General features: G+C 45.2%; 1 protein-coding gene across 2 annotated transcripts in view; it reads right to left on the bottom strand.

Annotated features, from left to right (window-relative positions):
- USP44 (ubiquitin specific peptidase 44) overlaps window positions 1-19,659 on the bottom strand; it is a 156,828-nt gene that overhangs the window by 18,550 nt on the left and 118,619 nt on the right. For both annotated transcript variants that reach the window (XM_078675889.1, XM_078675899.1), the window contains exon 5: window positions 14,938-15,143. In XM_078675889.1, the coding sequence (XP_078532015.1) occupies window positions 14,938-15,143 (206 nt within the window). The remainder of the gene's footprint in view (window positions 1-14,937; window positions 15,144-19,659) is intronic.

The raw sequence follows: 19,659 nt of genomic DNA, 5'->3' as shown, positions 1-19,659 counted from the left end.
AGTGAACTCTCAAAGAGGATGAGCTAAGGTTCTTCTCTAGCAAGTGCGTCAGGTACTTTAGCACTGTGGAGTCATTCTTCATTTTATTGTGAAGTCTTTCTTGTCTGCACCATATTGTGAACCTTTTCCATTTCGCAACATAGCACTTCCGAGTGCTAGGCCTTCTTGCCTCCCGCAGGACCTTCAGGGTACTTTCTGGCAATCTTAAATGTGCGAACTCTATGTCCTCAGGAGCCACGCTAGGCTCATGCTCTCTGGCTCTGGGTGTAGCACCTCTCCGTTCTGCATGGAGAGTAAGTCTTTCCTCCTGCTGAATCTGTGGGGTGCATACTGTCTCATCTCCATGATCTGCGAGTACCATGTCTGCCTCGCCCACTGTGGTGCGACCAGTATCAGTGTCATGTTGCTCGCTCTGCACTTGCTCAGTACTCTGTGCATCAGTGGTATCGGGGGAAAGGCGTAGGCAAATGTCCTTGACCAATCTATCCATAGGGCATTCCCTAGTGACCCTTCCTCGGGCTGCCTGGATGCGAAGTTTTGGCATTTTGCATTCTGGCGTGTGGCAAACAGGTCCACCGATGGAGTTCCCATCTGTCGAATAGGCGCCTTGTCTCCTGAGCATTGAGCTCCCACTCGTGGGATGCCGATGTCTGCCTGCTGAGCCAATCTGCTTGTATGTTGTCTTTCCCTGGCAGGTGTATGGCTAGCAGGTCTATCGAGAGGGATGGCCCATCTCCATATCTCCTGCGCCAGCGTTGAAAGCGGGGCTGTGTGCCCCCCTGCTTGTTGATGTAGAACATCGCAGTGGTATTGTCTGTTTGTATCAACACCTTGTGTTTGTACAGTCTTGTTTGAAAGGCTTTCAGTGCAAGGAAGATTGTCTTCAATTCTAAGTAATTGATGTGCTTTGTCGCATCTGTTGGTGTCCACAGTCCCCTCACCTTGAGGTCCTCCATGTGAGCGCCCCATCCCTTCAGGGATGCGTCTGTGGTGATGGTCACTGTTGGCGTTGGGGGCGTTAGAGGCTTTCCCCTTGCTATGTTCTCCATGGTCCACCATGTCATCTCCTTCTGCACTGCGTGCGTTCCAACCACTAGATCCTCCCAACTGCCTGTAGCTTGTGACCATTGCTCCTGTAGCCATTCTTGAATGGGTCTCATGTGGAGTCGTACATTCGGTACCAGGTGGATGCATGATGCCATCATCCCCATGATCTTGCTCGCAGTCCTCACTGTCCGAGCTTGTCCCTTCCGGTAGAGGCGAGTTTCCTTCACCAGCGCCCTCGCCCTCTTCTCGCTGGGGAACACCTTGCCCTGTAAGGTGTTGATCTGTGCTCCCAGGAAGATCTTCACTTGTTCTGGCTCCATTGATTTCTTCCAATGGATGGAGAACCCCAGGTTTATGAGCGTGCTTGTCACTGTATGTGCGTGCAGCTTGCATTTCTGGTATGAGTTTGCTTTCACCAGGCAGTCGTCCAGGTAAGGGTATACGTGTATTCCTTGCCTTCGTAGGTGCGCTGCGACTGCTGCGAGGCACTTTGTGAAGACCCTTGGTGCTGACTTTAGTCCGAAGGCCAGTGTCGTGAACTGGTAGTGGCTTTCTCCGATGGTGAACCTGAGCATGCGCTTGTGCTTTCTGTTCATTGGAATGTGCAGGTATGCGTCTTTGAGGTCTATTGTGACCATGAAGTCCCCGATCTGCAATTGTGGGAGCACCTCTTGCAGGGAGGTCATTTTGAATTTTTGCGTTCTTATGAATTTGTTCATGAACCGTAAGTCGAGAATGGGTCTCATTGTCTCGTCTACTTTTGGTACCAGGAAGTACGTTGAGTATACTCCTGTGTTTCTTTCCTTGAAGGGTACCTGTTCTATGGCCTCCTTCCGCAGGAGTTCCTTTGCCTCGTCCTGCAGACACTGCAGCTGCTTGCCTGCTAGTGGCTTTCTTTTTGGTTTTCTGCTTGTTGGTCTCCCCTCCAACTCTATGCAGTATCCGAATTGGATAATGTTGAGGATCCATTTGTCTGATGTGATTTCTCTCCACTCTCGGAGGTGAAATCTTAATCTTCCTCCCACTGGTGTCATGTGGTCGTAGGTGTCTAGTTTGTCTTGACCCATCTGTACGTGCTGCCCCCTGGGATCTTTTTTGTGGGCGGGCACACGGAGTTTTTTGAAGTCACTTAGAGGTGGGCTGCTGCCCCCCTCTTCTATTTTGTCCCCGTCCATTTCTCCCTCGAAAGGACTGGCCTCTTTGTTGGTACTGCCAGGACTGCTTCTGCTGACCATGCTGAGTCTGCGAGTCTGCCTGGTGCGTTTGCTGGAAAGCCTGGTGTGATGTACCTGGCTGGTTTCCGCCTCTCCCGCCGGGCCTCCGTGACGGGGTGCCCCTCTTGTTCCCTCTGAACTGCAATGCTCCCATGGATCTTGCAGTTTCGTTATCTTTTTTCAGTTGACTGAGCGTTTCATCAACTGTTGTTCCGAAAAGCGTGTTGCCGTTGAACGGTGTGTTCAGGATGCTGTGTTGCACCTCCGGTTTGAAATCGGATATCCTGAGACAGGCGTGCCTCCTTTCCGTGACGCCCATCATCATGAGCCTGCTGGCGGTGTCTGCCCCATCCAGGGCCGTCTTAAGGCAAGAATTTGCCGCGTTTTTTCCCTCTTCAACCAGCTTTTCGGCCTTCTGCCTGGCATCCTGGGGCAAGTCCTTCACCAACTGCCCCAGCCCCTCCATGATTTGGTACATGTGCCTGTTTATCAGGGCGTTGGAATTAGCCATGCGCCAGTGGGTCGCGGCATTCCGTTCGATCCTTCTGCCCACCAGATCCATCCTTTTGCTCTCCTTATCCGGTGGTGGGTCCGAGGTAGTGGGTACGTTAGCCCTCCTCCTTGCTGTGGCCGTGAAAATGGAGTCTGCGGAGACCGTGCCCTGAATGTAGGCCGGGTCCTTTGTGGAATGCTTGTACTTCTTCTCAGTTCTGGGAGTTACTGCCTTGCATGTTGCGGGCTCCCTGAAAGCTTCCTTCCCCTGAGCCAAGACGCTCTCGAGCATTGGAAGGAACTGGCTCCTCGGTGTTGGGAGCAATGTTTCTAGAAGGAAGTCTGCTTTCTGCTTCTCTTCGTCGAGCTTGAGCTTGAAAGCTGCTGTGGCAGCTTGTATCACCGAGTTGTAGGCCCCGATGTCGTCCGGCGGCGAGGGCCTCGAGGGGTAAGTGTCGACCACCTCCTCCGGGCTGTCGGTGTCGACATCTATGTAATCTACCTCCTGTAGGTCAGAGGGTGTCGAGTCTGCGTCTGTCCTGCTTTCCTCTTCCTCCCCATAGTTGTAACTATCGTAGGGATTCTCGTACTCCTCTGGTCGTCAATCACCTCGACGTCCTGGTCTTGTTCCTCGACGACTTCGGCGATCTCTTCCTCCTCCTCGACTGCCTCCACCACCGGTGGCTTGGTCTTGTGAGGGATCGTGAAGGCCTTCATCTTTGCATCGAAATCTTTCTTCCGCTGCATGATGTTCTCCATTTCGGCCTCGAGGCGCCTTCTCTTCTTTCGGCCGTTCTTTTCGGCGGATGGTTCGTCGCCGTACCTTTCGGCGTCGAAGTTTTCGACGTCGGACCGGATCTTGGGTCTCTGGTCGTCGTCAGTTTTGGGTCTTTCTCCCTCGGCGTCGATCGATCCTTTTCGGGGACGATTTTTGACATTTTCTGCTGATCAGCAGCCCTCGGCGCCGGGGACTCCTTCTCGGAGGATCCGCTGGGCCTGGGAGTAGTCGCGGACGCCGCCTTTTTTGGCGTCGGTGTTTTCGGGGTCTTGCCCTCGATTTTTCTAGACTCAGAGTCTCTCGGGTTCTTGGGGGCCGAAGAGTCTCCTACCTTGTCAGAAGTCTTCGTGTAATCGGTCTCTACGACCGTGTAGCTGTAGTCTTCGGCGGCAGCGTTGTCTTCTTCCTCGGAGGACATCCCCAGCTCGTAGAGGGACGAGTCGGGGCCTTCCCCTGCAGGGTGGCGTGTGCTACCCTCTGCCTCTCTCTCACACGAAGGGTCTTCGGGGCGAAGGCGGAACAGGCGTTGCAGTCTCCGCTTTCGTGGTTCACCGGTAGGCAAAGGTTGCATACCGGGTGCTGGTCCTTCTGCACGTACTTGTGGTGGCAGTTACGGCAGAACTTGAACAGCGTGTTGTCCATCATCGAGCGTCCAGGGCCTCTCTGGTCGCGTGTTCGTCGACGGTCGTCGATGATCTCGATGAAAAAACGCCTTCTCCTTGCCGGCTTTTCGTCGATGAAGTCCCCTGCAGTCTTCAGATGACTTCTCCTCGTCTTTTCTGTATTTTCTTTCTTCTTTCTCCAAAAATGTCTGGAGCCCAAACGGGAACGATCCAGACCCGACCGCGGAAAAAAAGAATCTGAAGATGGCGCCCAAGAGTGGGAGCTTCCGCAGGAAGCATGCCGACGTCACCGGAAATACATCCAAAGGGGTGTGACGCCGACGCCCACCTGGGCTACAAAAAAAAAAAAAAAAAACAAAGAAAAGACTACGAATCCGGACCCAACCACAAGACCGCGGAATAATGCACAGCATAGTGAATCCAGAAAGATTCACGCTGCAAAACCTGGCAACAGACTGAAAAAGTCTGCTTTTTTATCTTGCTTGCACAATTTCTTCTGCAGTTTGGCTATTTCCCGAATTACTGGTATGGTCCTGTCTGCTTGAAGTGGTCAACTTTTGGCCAGATATGAAGAGAACTTACCTGTAGTAGTTTTGCAACTGGAAGAATTTTGGGGATTTACATGATGTGCATTTTGGGTCCAGAATTATCTTGGTAGTCTTTTTTAGGTCTCGCCTAAAATACAGCATGTCTCTAGTCTCCAAGAGACCTGCTGTACCTAGGACATGGGCTTGAAAAAAAGGCCATCTTTTTCATTGGTTCCTCTTGCTGTCCTTTATAAATGCTGCCTTTTCATTGGTGAATAACCTTATTAGTCCCTCTTTTTGGAATACGGTATCCTCTTACATGTGTTCTTACTGTTCAGGTTATTTATACTTTGAGATAACGAGGCAAGAGGCAGGCCAACCAAAAAGTTAAGTGTTCCGTTTTACTTGTGCTTAAGTCCACCTTCATTTGCTGGCCATACTTCAATTTCCCCGCATCCTCCCCATCAACCCTCACAAAACACGGCTCACAGGCCCCACCACCCCTCCAAGGCCACTGCTAATTTCGCTTGTTTTGCCAGTTTGTCAATTTCTGCATGATTTGCAGGGCTGTGTCCTCATTTAATCTCCTTCCCATAACCCACTTGCACAACACTGCTTGCCCACCCCACCTCCAAGATAGATACATTGATTTCTTATCCTTACTTTAAATTGGGAGTTTTTATTTATATAGTGCACCTATCCAGGTGCTCAGGGGAAATTAAAGGATCAACCTATTACCACAGGATGTTGAGCCTACACCACACTCGAACATGGATCCCATGCACCCCAGTGTGCAGTACCTTATGTGGCCAAAAGAGGTCCTAAGAACTAGTGAGAGTCTGTGGTACTGCACCCTCACAACACTGCTTGTTTTAACGTGGAGTCTGAAGGGCCATTTTCTCTCCCAGTACTACGGCACCATTACAGGTGTTTTATATTAGCATTGTTTACTTTGCTGACGAGCTGTGAAAGAAAAATCTAAACACAAAATCTGGATATTTGTTAGATGATCTTGAATAGTTTGTAATAGTCTTCTCCCTTGTTGACTCTTCCGTTCCTCCCTTTCAGTTCTCAGTTTCTCGTTAGGTTAGCCCTCTACTAATAACTAAACATGCAAACGTGAGAAACGAGAACTGGATTGAATTGCTAACTGACTTATTAGGTAGATGTTTGAATGTTCTCAATTTGTAATACACATAAATATATTTATTGTTTACACAAATACTTTCATGTCAGAAGCAAGTCTCGCACAGTTTACATATGCATAACATGGCCGCATGGGACATTGTGTATTACAAGTTGAAAGACCTGTTCATAAATCCCAAAATACTTGAAATCGCTATCTTACGATCCCGATTTTGGATTTCTTATCAAGGTAAATATTTATAGCTGCTGTCAATACACAAACCGATACCAAGCATCCTAGGACCGGTTTCTGGCTATTCAGCCGTTATCAGCCAGGCTAGCTTGAATCCAGTATCAAAGTGAGGAAGGGACTGGATTCAAGCTAGCATGGCTGATGACGGCTGATATCCCAGAAATCGGTACCAGATGCTGGTTTCCGGTCCAGGAAATACATGCCTTGGCGGTTCGGGCTGGACTGTTCCCATGAGGCACAGGGTCAGACTGATTTGCATGTAGCCATGTCTGAACTGGGGTGGTGGAGTGAGCTAAAGAATGATGATGGATTAAACCCAGATCAGTTGACTGGGGGTGAGTGTTTGATTTGCTCAAACGATCCGTCCATCATTCCCTTTGGTATCGCTTTGTTCGCCGTAAGTTGGCAGGGTATGCCCAGACCTGGGTCCCTTGCTCACTTTGCCATTGGATTCAAGCTAGCCTGGCTGATGACAGCTGAGTGGCCAGAAACCGGTCCCAGGATGCTGGTTTCCAGTTCAGGGAAGACATGGTTTGGTTCGGGCTAGACTGTTCCCATGAGGCACAGGGTCAGACTGATTTGCATATGGCCATGTCAGAACTGGGGTGGTGGAGTGAGCTAAAGAATGATGATCGATTAAAGCCAGATCAGTTGACTGGGGGTGGGGGTTTGATTTGCTCAAACACTCCGTCCATCATCCCCTTTGGTATCGCCAATACACAAACAGTTCACCTAATTTCTTTCCATTATTGCTTGGGAAATGCACTCTTACACTATGAAATTTCAACATGTTAATTTGATGATTACTGTAGTCTGTGTAACCAAAGCGTTTTAGAACTGTATTCCTGTTGGCGCATCAGGGAATAGTGACGCTCGTTTATAGTGCTTTGAGTTACTAGCCTGTGAAGAAAGCACTGTGAATATGTAAATTATTATTTTAAAATGTGATCACACACACATTATAGGGCTGCCTCAAAGTGTGTAATTTTGTGTTTAATATAAAACAAGTGCTTTCAATATATATATTTTAATAATACACAGACTGAACCAAGTGCAAACAATTTTTGCGAATTGTCCATTAAATGTACACACTCAAGAACTCTGCTACTAACACCTTTAGGTTACCTCTCAAAAATAAATCTTTGTCATCATGAAGCTTCAGCAATTAAAGTCTATACCAGTTCACAAGCAGCTTTTCCATTTGGTGATTAATCAGTCCCACACAATATCTTTTTGCTAGAGGGCACCATGGTGAGAAGGCATGTTTCTTCTTTATTTCTTTCTACCCCTCCTTCCATTTGCTTTCAGATGGTGGAAGCTCAAGGCTGGCATTAACCATTCAGGGGCGGTTGCTTTTTAAAAGAGGTCTGAACTGATATATATATATATATATTAAAGCGGGTATGCTATACCCACAGTTCTCCCCCACTTTAGCCTAAGTGTTCCATTGTCTGTTCACAAGCCCTCCAAATGCATCTGCAGCCTAAGCAACTGATACTGACAAATATGAAGGAATTTTCTTTTTTGCACGAATGGTAGCATTACACAACTTTTGCATGCTTTTGCTTCACAGAGGCAGATTCCATACCACTATGAATGTACATGTTTTTAAAAGAATGGTGAGGGTTATTTTCACATAAATGTCTAACTTCTACGGATATCAGAAAGCCATTTGTTCCAAATTGAGCAGCAAATTGAGTGCTTTAATAAAAAAAAATGCATGCACGGCTGCCATGATGCATGTTTTTCATAGAAAAAGCATTGCACAGTAGAAGACTATTGTATTTATTTTACATATTTAAATCGCCCTGCATTACTTGAAGTATATGAAACAGAAGAGCACTTCAAAATAAAGGAGTACGTACTTCATTCTGTATCAAATACTACAGAAAAAGATAGTTCTTTTTTATTGAGGGGTGGACATATATTTTTATATGTATAAAACACTACCATTTACAACGCCAATAGCTTCAACCCCAACAAATGCGAGACTCATTGCATTTCCAATGCTAATCTCATTTGGGTGGTGTCATTGGATGCCTTGTCCTTTCCTCAGACGTCAGCCACCACCAGGAAGCTCTTATATGTTGTTGCCATCTTCAGATAGTTTCCCCTTTTAATTGGTGACTTTTATCCTTGTGTGCCTTCCTCGTATTTTCTCACTCCTCATTGACTTCGTTTAACAGCCTCCTCATCTCTGGGGAGGCGGGAAGGTGCATGTGAATCAAGAAAACTCTTCAAGCCATAAATCTAGTCCTATAGATAAGTAACAGTTTTGTTTTTTAGTGTGAATCTTTTCCTGATACACATGCTATGCACTGATGATAGAATAGTATTGTCCCTCATTGGAGTTTGGGTTGGTATTAGTTTGAGGATGTAAACAGGTGCTTTAGTACTTTCCGTCCCAGCTTTCCCTTTTTTGTTGCTTGGATATCCATGCATCAACATTTTGTGAAGGCGTCCGGAAGACCATGTGGCCGCCATACAAATACCTTTTATGGAGACATTTGCTATAAACGCTAATGTGGCATCTTTCATCCTTGAAGAGTGTAGTCTTGGTGTCTGTGATAGCCAAACACCAGCTGTTCTGTAGCATGTCTGGATTGTTTAGACTATCCCCCTGCTGACAGGTGCATCCTTGCTTGGTGCGAATGAGATGAACTTGCCTGCTTTCCTGATCTTTCCTGTAAGCAATACAAGACTGTCCTTAGCTCCAGTGAGTGTAGGGCTCTTTCTGCCCGAGCTTTTGGATCTCAGAAAAAGCCTTGCAGCAATGCTGCTTGATTAACATGGAAGTCTGAGATGACCTTTGGTTAAAAAAGTGAGTTTACTTTTACCAGTCTGTCCTTTTGTATTTGTAAACTGGGATTTTGCAATCCTCTTCATAAGGACGGGACTGCAATTAGGAAGGCCGTATTGTATCTGGCATATGAGATCTGCTTTGTGCATAGACTCAAATGGGGACATCACAAGTTGTGTCAACATGAGATTTAGATTCCATAGCGGTGCAGACAGTCCTTTGTGAGGCTACACTCCTTGCCCCTTCCAGGAACCTCTTAATCACTGGGAATTTTAAGAACCTTCTTCCAAGGGCCCCTAAAGTGTATGCCACTATGTCAGAGAAGGATCTTCGAGAGGTATACGATAGCCCCTCATCTAGAAGGTGGGTGAGGTACCTGACCACCGTGGTTTCTTGTGCACAATTGTCTTCTGCTCTTTGTTACACAAATGTATAAATCTTTTCCACTTTGCCCTGTAGCACTTCCTGGCCAAATAATGAGAGATAAGCATCAGCGTTATTGGTACCTGTCTGCACTTGTTTAACACCAGGGGTATCCCCGGAATTGGGAGGAAGTGAATGTAAAGCTCCATGGTCAGACTATTGACAGGACATTCCCCTCAGACTGTGTGTGGGTACTTGGATGCAAAGTTTTGGCACTTTGCACTCTTTGGTGTTGCAAACAGGTCACTTGAGTGATGAGTAAGTAGGTATACTTAACCCATCTGCTTCTGTGTTTTGAACCCCCAAAAGGGACAAGTGCTATCCTCTTCAGGATGATCCATTTCATATGACCTGCTCTTGCTGGGACAGTTGTGACCTTGTTCCCACATGTTTGTTGAAGTCATCGTGGCTGTATTGTCCTTTTTAAATCAGAACTGTTCTTTCATTGACATGTTTTGGAAAGATTTCAATGGCGAAAAAAATTATTTTGAGATCAGTTTGGTTGTATTTTAGTGCATCATCCGACCTCCATATCCCCGATGTTTAATTTTCCCATGTGAGCCTACCAACCTGCGAGGGATGCATAGGTCATGCTGGTCACTGAGGGAGTTGGATGTTTCAGAGGCCTGCCCAGTGTAATGCTTTTGTGTTCCACCACTGTCCTTTCTCTACACCACTAGATCCTCTAAAATTCCAGGCGCCAAAGACCAGTGAAACTGCAGCCAGTGGTCAACCGGTCTCAGGTGTAGTCTTGTGTGCCACTAGGGCTATGCAGGATGCTATTGCTCCCATTACTTTCCTATCTATCCTCAATGTCAGAGACAGTATTTTATGGTAAATAAGAGTTGGGTCTGTCAGTGCCAAAGCTCTTATGCAGGTCGGGAAGGCTTTTTCTTCGTCAGAGTTTAGTCTTGCTCCCAGAACGTCGTTTGGTGATGACTTGCCTATGTTTAGGTAGAACACCAATTAGTGGAGTGAGTGTGACAGTGTTAATATTCTTTATGCACTCTGTGAACAATCTAGTCTTTACTAGCAAATCGTCTAGGTAGGGGTAGACATGCATCTCGTCTCAAATGTAATGCCACTAGAGCAAGGCACTTTGTGAATATCCTTGGTATAGATTTGATCCCAAAACGCAGAACTGATAATGTACCTTGTCCACAACTAATCATGGGAACATCGTGTGGTGCTCTCTGGCATGTGCAGGTTGGCATCCTTGAGGTCTATAGGTGCCTCAGTGTCTATTCCGACGTCACTGCATGACCTCTTGCAACAGGACTATCTTGTACTTTTGCAGATTTATTAATTTATTCAATAGAAGCAGGCCCCGGGTGGTTTTCCTGTTCTCACAGTAATCTTAACATTGCATGTCTGTTTAGGATTTCCTTGAGCAGTCCCATTTTCTCATGTTTGTTGCAAGAGCTTCTCTTTGATCTAATGCGTGGTGGGGTTCTTGATAGTTCCATATGGAAGCAAGTCAACTCCTTGCCTGTCCTGTTCATTGAAGAGGGGTGCCTCTTCTTCCAGCACTGCTTTGCAGTGCTGGGGTATTGGCAGGAAGGTAGTGTGCTTTGTGAGCTGGCTTGGGGCTCAAAGCTGGAGTAAGAGGGGGCTGGCTGTGATGGCCTCCCTTACCAGTGGTCTTCATTGTGCTGGCCCTCCTCTGAAAGTTCCCCTGAACTGGAGAGCTCCACTGGCTTTGGCAGTTGGGCTGAGACTGGTTCAACAAGAGGCACCATTAAACTACTAAAAACTATTTAAATGCCAAAACTGGACTTTGTATTTTCTGGTAGAGCACTCCACTTTTGCCCCTGGCCCGAAATATATACACACACACACACATTACACACTTACCCACACCCTACCCACACACACAACATACACACCTCCAACAGCCTGAGTCCCGTAAAAACAGACTATCACGCTCTAGTACGCTTACATGAGTTATTTATTGCAACCACACACAACCTGGTAACTCGTTTCAACTGCCAAGTGGTCTTTGTCAAACAGATTTTAAAAATTGCTGTGATTTGGTAACCACTTGTTGGGATGGAAATACTCTGTTAAGCAGTTATCCAGCCAAAGTACGTTACTGGTCCGCGGCCCTACTTTGATTTATTTTGACCTTATATGTCAGGGGTAATCCTCTCTGACTTATAGTGGTTATGGTCCTTTTAATCCAGACCCTATAGGGCATCATTATATTCAGGAGCACAGCTCTGTTAGCCCCCCACCCCTGGCGGGGAGACTATTTGTTCTAATCTGTAAAAGGTACAGTTAATTCTCATAACCAAAGTCCTTGGCCTTCTTATAAAGCACATGCATGTAGCATTTTATTATGTGTTAGACATCTGGGGAGCTTTTCCAAATACCTTATCACAGATTGAGGGAGGGGCAGGGAGTAACAACCCAGCATCCATAATCTTGGGGATCCCAGCAGCAAAAACCTACCCATTATACTCTGTCAGAGGGAAGCACATTTCTCACTTACTAATAGTAGCCAAGCAAACACTACTAGGATCAAGGAGTAGCACATTGGCAGTTACCAGAAAGATGGCACCAGTGCCTCTGGTATTTACTAACACAAGAAAAGGTCGCATATGAGCTAAAAGGAATGGCACTGATTCAACAAAATGTGAGTCTCCGTTCTGAAAAAACGTAATGAGAACTGAGATCTGTATTGCCCGACCAGACTGTGCACCCTGGTCCCATTTGACAAAGAGAAATATATCATAAAATGGCTGTAGGCGGGGGCGTGTAGCTCTGCAGCTCCACCGATCAGCCTCACATCCTGACTCTATAGCCTTACAAAAGCAAGCTATTCTGACAACCGAAGAGGTGATGATTCCGGTTACTCTGGGCGCAATAGTTTCCGAGATACACTGAGGAAAAGAGCGCCGCCGCTGCAAGGTGGCTGCGTCACACTGCGCACGCCCGGCATTGTTCGACATTGGGGAGGCCTCGAGCTGTGATCCCCGATGCGCCTAACGTCACCCTGCTTTGTTGAGGACTTGGAGCTAGGGGGGTCCGATTACGGTCTGCGACCTAGAGACGCGAACAAGACACGGCGGCCGCTATCAGCTGTTCCCGGCAGCGGTCGGGCCCATTTGTATCGTGCTAAGAGCGAGCTGACTGCTAGCCTCCTGCGCCTCACTGCAACACGCCTGCTGCCTGGCATGCTTTACCCCGGAGGCCCTGCGGCAATAGGGGTCGCGGGTGAGCCTGGGGGACTGCCTCTTGGCAGGGTGATTTCACCAGCTTGTGTGCGCAGGGAGGATGGTGGACTGTAGAGGCTTGCCGCGGTGCGCGAGACCCACTCTTTGAGACTGGCTGCAGCGCCGTGATCGCGGCGCGGCTGACAACATTGCTCATCTTGGGTCTGCAAGGTATGTTTGCCATTGAGCAGACCACATACAGTATCAATAAGGAGCGTGGATGTTCCAGAGTGTCAAGGGGGGGAGGGGGCTAAAGGCAGGACACTTGTGGCTTCTTTATTCTGCAGCATTGAATAAACACGCACAACGGAAGTTCCCCCCTGCCGAGACGCCATCATGGTGGGCAGGCTTCCGTTCAATAAAGGGCGGGTTAGACTCTTTAGATAAAAGACTAGATACAATGGGGGGCCCCTCGACGTGCAAGATCATCGACTAGACACAGCAGAGGGAAGAGTCTCCGATCTCGAAGACGGAGCGGCGCAGTCCGTGAAAAAGCTGGACCGCATGGAAACATTTTTAAAGTCTATAGCTTTGAAAAACGAAAACTTGGAAGCCCAGAGGCGACATAATAACCTGCGGATTCTTGGAATTGCCGAGTCCACTGGCAGAATGGACCACTTCGTAGAAACAGTGCTCACAGATTTGTTTGGTAAAGAAGCGTTCATGCCCATGTTACTGATTGAGCGAGCTCACCGTTCATTGGGCCACCGTCCTAATCTGGACGCTGCCCCCAGACGGATCGCCTGTTGAACTTTCGAGACCTCGACATGGCGCTAAGATTATCGCGTGAGATGGGAACCTTGTCCTGACAGGGGTCAACTGAATCGATTTTCCCTGACTTCAATGGTGCAAGAGGCACAGATGAAGTTTGCGGGAGTGAAAGCCACGTTGAGAAACTTGGGACTCCGGTACGGCATGCTCTACCCTGCCTGACAGTGTGGACGTGGCTGGGAAGACTCGTGTGTGTGATACACCTACAGAGGCCCAAGAATGTTGTTGGGACCTCAAACAAGCGGGGGGCTCTCAGCTTGGGCCTTTGGCTGGCTCCTTTCCGCCGCAGAGTGTTTTAGCAGTCAGCGTGGAGTTGTTTACTTCAGACAGATTGGTGACATTTCAGCTGATGGGATGCTATTTTGCTTTCATTGTGTGGCTATAGATCACATCGTTTTACAGTTTTATAGTTGTATATTCTACACGTCGGTGGATCGTCGAGGGATTTGTCTCCACCCCAGGTATTTATCACCTTTAATTGGTTCATTGGTTGGGATGCATATGAGCGATTATTATTCATCATTATGTTGGGAGAGAAATTATGCATGTTGCTTATTTGATAAAAGGTTAAGTCCCTACGATGGGGTAAGCAGGGATGGGTGGAGGGGAGTTATATGCTGTGTTTTCAAAAGAATACCATGACTTTTATTTGATATTTTCATAAGGTACGTAGCTCTTCGCAATGCGCGCTTACACGCAGGGCTCAGCACTTCTCCAGATGGCACGTGATGGCTTATCCATGCACACCGACTTGTCACTCTTTAGTTGGAATGTCAGAGGATTAAACAGAAAAAAAACGACAATGGCTGTAGGCATGTAAAAAAGTTGTGATATAAGGTGTTGGACTACAACGCATCTGGACTGTTTCAATGTGGTGGTCCCTCAGGGGCGGTGTTGGAGGGCAGGTGATTAGGGAAGCTTATATTTACAGGTTGACGATTGAAATGCCTGCCTGTAGATTTGAGCCTTTAAAAACCCAATGAAAAACTAATGACAAAAAAAACACTTCCTGCCTCTAGAGGCAGTTAGCAAAACCAATTTTGAAAGGTTGAGTTCTCGGGGGGGAAAAGGCCAAAAATGCCAAGCTCTGCGCAACACGCTCCTGTTGACAGGAGCCAAAAAAAGGGATAGAACTGGAGAAACTACACCAGTATTCCATCATGCCCTGTTCGTGCCAGCGTCCTTCCTCAAAGGAGCAGTGACAGCTCATCATCTCTAGGCTCCAGCCTATTTAGCGATATTACCCTGCTTTTCTCTCACTTTGCCTGTTAAAAAGTTTGTCACTTATTAATCAGTGGCTATTTTCCAATTGTAGTTATTTATTGTTACTTACAGAAAGTATGCAAAGGTTGGCAAATACAGCCTATAATTGGCTGTTAAAAATTGCTTCTTATTTTTACTCCGTTTTTTTTGTTTTTCCAAAGAAGTGTACAAATGTTTATTTTGTAAAGTGTGCTCTAGGATCAGGTAAACGAGTGACGTTTAGTGCTTCTAGTGATCAGTGGAGACCACAAAGGAGAATTTGGTATGTTAAACAGTAGCCCCTGTTTTTACAACAAACTTGAGAAATTACATTTCTGGAAGAAAATGCAAACACAATCCATTTGTTTTGTTGTTAATCACAAAGAAAAGGAGAGGAGGAATTACAATTTTCTGGAAAAATACTAACCTCCTTCAGGATTGTAGCAAAAAGCAGTGTAATGTCCAGACCCAAATCCTTTCCCATGGTGCATCACAACTGCAGAGAGGTCATAAATAAAGCATTCTGGTATGAGAGTGTTTGTTGATTCCCTGCAACAGTAGGGCTCCATATTTAACATCTGATCAAAGCTGACATGCACTCCAATTTTCTCGCGATGATTGCGGCCAGACCACCTGGTAAAGAAAGAACAAGTGTAATCAAACTTTTGCCTTTCCAAAGACTTAAACTGTAATATCGTGAAAAATGGACCACACAACTTTAATGACTAAAACCTATGAGCCCAGGGCCTACTGTACAGAAGGCTATTCTCACCATCTTCAATTGGAAAAGAACTGAGATACAGTTATAATTTAAATATAGTCAGGGCTCAATTTCAAGTTCCTGTTTCTCGCTAATCACTTGCTGCTCTAATGAGAATTTATTAAAGAAAAACATTTATTTTTGCTGCTTTAGTGGATTAAGATACATTTATTTATTTTAGTGTTTTATAGAGTGCAAACTTGACCCGTTAGGGTATCAGAGCGCTTTAAAGGAACAAAACAGTATACAAAAGATTTGAAGTCAACAAAAGTACACAATAATATAGGAAGGGGTGGGGAGCCGGGTACATAAGGGATAGAGGGTACGTATGTACATTATACATATTACTAGAGACTATTTACTAACTGAATTGATTTACATAAATAGTTATCTTGAAAATCTACCTACACTGGTCGTCCTGGCCTTAGGGAGGTTTTAATATTTCTAATGTTTAGGTTTACATTCGTTCTGACAGCTCTGGACATAATCTATTTTCTGCCTCACTTTGATTAGACAAAGCAGACGTGTTTCTTTATTCTTGAACAAATTTTTGGGTCGCGCCTACGCAGTGCACTTCATAGGAGACCTTTAGCAGTCGTTCAGCTGTTTTACGAAGACAATCTTCGTGCTTGTGGCGGCATACAGCTTGCGGGATTGCGCAGCCGCGCCACCAGCACAAGTATGTGCTTCGAAAAACAGCAGACTGCGAACGCATGCATGCAGCACTCCCGGGCGCTCGCTCTCTCCCTCTCATTTGGCTTGTCCCTCATTATTTTGTTACTGCTTGCATTTTTTCCATTTGTCTGTCCTACATCTCAATTGGCTCTTCCTTCATCTTGCATCACATTTTTTCTCAATGGTTCCTCCTTTCGGTCAATTGCTTCATTCCCCTTCCTAATTTCCACCTTTTCCTAGCTAAACCTACCAACACGCTTCCATTTCCCAATCATTCCTTGGATTTACTTTTACTTCCTTCTCCTTTCTACCTTGCAGTTCCCAATTGTTCATTTTGTTCCTTCTCAATTCTTCTCCATAGTTCCATTCCCAGTCTTGATTTCGTTTTTCTATATTCTCACCGTGCTTCATTTCCTCACAAAATAGTTCTCCTCTCCAGCTCTTTTCTCTTAACCAATGCCACTCACTTCATTTGTTTAGTCACGTACCTTCCTTATTCTCCAATTTTATGCATTTCCTCTATCTTTACTCATCTTTTCATCTACCCTCCTTCCATTTACTTTTAACATTTTCACTTTCCTTCTCCCGCCGTCTTCACCACCCTCCTGCTTTCACTCCCTCCTAAGTTCTCGCCTACACTTTTCCTCCTGCGCATTTCCTCCCTACCCCTTCCACTCCCTATTGAGGTCATGCTTTTGCACATCCCTCTTGTCGGTCTCGTGCCAGGGGCAGGCCGCGTGGTTTCCTGTCCCTAGTCGTACGTAAATGGGGCTTTTGTAATTGTAATCCAGTTCTCTGCATGAAATGGGTGCCCTGATCGCGCTTTGGTGATAAGAGCGTGAGCAATTAAAGAGATGTGCAGCTCCTATTTCAAAACTCGGCAAAAAGCCCTCGGGACACCTAAAGTCTTGAGATTTGGGTGTCAGCTGCTACTGATGACAGAAGATCGGCATGCCGGGGTATTGGAAATTTTCTGCATTGGCTAACTAGTAGGTGTTGCCCATTTCTGAAAGTACTTGGGAGTTAAACTCTCACAGTAGCTACCAATACTTTGCACACTTTATATTGGGAGTCATAATATTACGGTCAGTACATTGTGAGTCTTTACATGGCAGGTAGGTTTTCAGTCTTACTTTGCAGGTAAATTACTTTTTGAAAAAAAAGACAAATTTTATTTGGTTTTCCTGATACTGTCTGGGCCATAGCCCTGCAATCATATTTAGGAAACAACTAGTCCGGAGTACCATAGCATTTAAACATTTGCAACTCCTTCACAACTGGCAGGTAGATCAACATGAACATAGTGCAGACATTTCCATATCCCAGTGATTGTAGAGACGTTACATTAGTCTAGGCACAGACAGTAACAATGTAGTGTGAATCGTTCAGTAGTCATTTGTGCGTGGGGCAATACCTGTCAGGAGTCTAAAGATGAAAGGGGTGGTAGGTCTATACCACGTTATGTCACCCAGTGGGTCCATATTTTTTTTATGTTTCTGGGGGCAGTCTCGGGCCTGTAACACTGCAATCTCCGCACCCATACAAATGTCCGTTTCTTTCTTCCATTTACTTATTGTCGGAGGAGACGTCCCCTTCCACAACTGGGCAATATAACGTTTAGCAATAGTAAGGGGAAAAAGAATAGATGCTGTTTGTACCCGTTTCCACCTATCCTGTCAGTGCTTTGAAGGAGGAAGAGTTTTGGTTTAAAACAAATAGTTTTAAGTAAATATGTAGATGTATCTAAATATTTATACGTGAATACATACATATATATACATATATATATATACATATATATATATATATATATATATATACACATATACACACATAGTTCAAAAGTAAAACTAAATTGTAATTTTGATAAAACTATTAAATAATTAAATCTAATGTAAACGGATTTAATGTTTCTAAAAATGAATGTATTAAAATGAGATAACCGTATATTAAATTTGAATATATTTAATCTTTCTTTTTTAAAGCTTTAGAGGTTTTTTAGAAGGATTGTAAGAAGCTTTAAGCATTCAGGGATGGAAGTGTGTGGGATAGTAAAGAGTTTTTGGAGTTCAGGGAAGGATGGGGAGCGAGTCTCGTAAGGAATGTCCAGGGTTCAGGATTGAGGAGCTTAACGTGAATTAAGAAAAATAAATTGCCAATATTTTTTACTTTAAATTACATTTAAAAAGTGTGCAATTATTAGAAATAAATGTAAATTCACTGAATATTCTAAAATGTAAATGAAACATTCATTTACACAGTTATACACAAACTTAAATATACATGAGTATATAAAAAAAATTAAACTTACCATCTTATTTGTAAAGTCATGATGTAGAGTACTGCAATGTAAAGGTAATTCTGAAGTACTGACCGCAATGTAATGACACCTGGTGCAACTTTATGTGAAGAAAGGACTGACATAGGAGGTCCACAAGTTCACCGCCCACGCCTGGAAAATGCTCTAAGTGAAGGGCTTGATGGCGATTGGAATACCATATTGTTTGTGCTAATACTGACAAAAGGGGGTGAGGGAAGGCACCCTGGTTGCTGAAAGTAATACAAAGCATATCTATTGTCTGTTCCTCTAAGGGCTACCTTGTTGCGAATTAGCTTATAAAACAGTCAGATTGTCTAAATTAGCTCACCACTATGAGGGATGCATCCATAGAATTTGTCAACAGCATTTGAGGGTTATCAAATTATCTGCTTAGCGATAAAAAAAATTGCTCCAACGCTTTAGATTCTACTGAGCTCTTGGTTCTACCAACAATAGAACATTCTTCGGACCAGCCACCTGTGACCATTACCTGGATAAATACTCCTTTAGGGGACACACATGATGGGAAGTATTTAAGATGCACTGAAGGTGCAATCATCCTCAACAATTTCAAAATTGTTCTCACCAACAGAAATTACGTCTGATAAAGGGGAAGCAGCCCCTGAAAAGTCAAACTCTTGGTTGGCGGTAGGTTTTGACTGACAGAGTTCAGTATGGGTCTCCAAAGGTTTGTATCCGTTGGAGGTAAAGATGTGATTTTTTTTGTGTATTTTACACTCACTATAAATAGTGTAGTAGCGACACCACTTATTGAGTGTACACTAGGCACTGCTGATTGCTGCTGCTATCAGGTCTAGTATTAGCCCTTTTCAGCACAGGGATGCATTACAAATCTAAATCTACTCTTTAGTGTGGTGGAACAGAATCCATTGCACCGCTGTTGAGATGTAATTTCCACGTCTGAAGGTTTTTGATGTTGCAGCCGGACTGCTTGATCATGAGGATTTATGTTTGCGGATGTGGTATGGAAATCAAAGCAGCCCTGTTGGACGATTGATAGGTATAACATTGTTCCCCTGACCAATGAAGTTTGATGTGGGGTAATAGTGGAAAAAACAATGATTGGAAAGCGCCCTTTCCTTTGGCGCATCGCTACCTTTCCTTCGGCTATTGTCTGAGAAGTTCGATTTGGGAGGCTGTCCCTCTTGTAAGCACTGCTCTTGCTGGGCACTAGAGTGCACATATACTATTGCAGTCTTGGTACCTTCTTTCACCTACAGGTGCCATAAACAGGGCCTGCCGGTTTGGGTTTTACTTGCCACTCTAGCCTTAGTAGTCTGTGTCCTTGAGCTTTTCTATAATTGATCCCATTTGAGACCCAACCAAGATTTTCCCCATCAAACTGAACATTATGAAGTGTTGCTGTTCCTTCA

Source organism: Lissotriton helveticus, chromosome 1_1 (genome assembly GCF_964261635.1).
Source record: "Lissotriton helveticus chromosome 1_1, aLisHel1.1, whole genome shotgun sequence".
Classification (NCBI taxonomy): Eukaryota; Metazoa; Chordata; class Amphibia; order Caudata; family Salamandridae; genus Lissotriton; species Lissotriton helveticus.
Note: the sequence above shows the minus strand (reverse complement) of the source record. Positions and strands in the feature narration are given on the sequence as shown.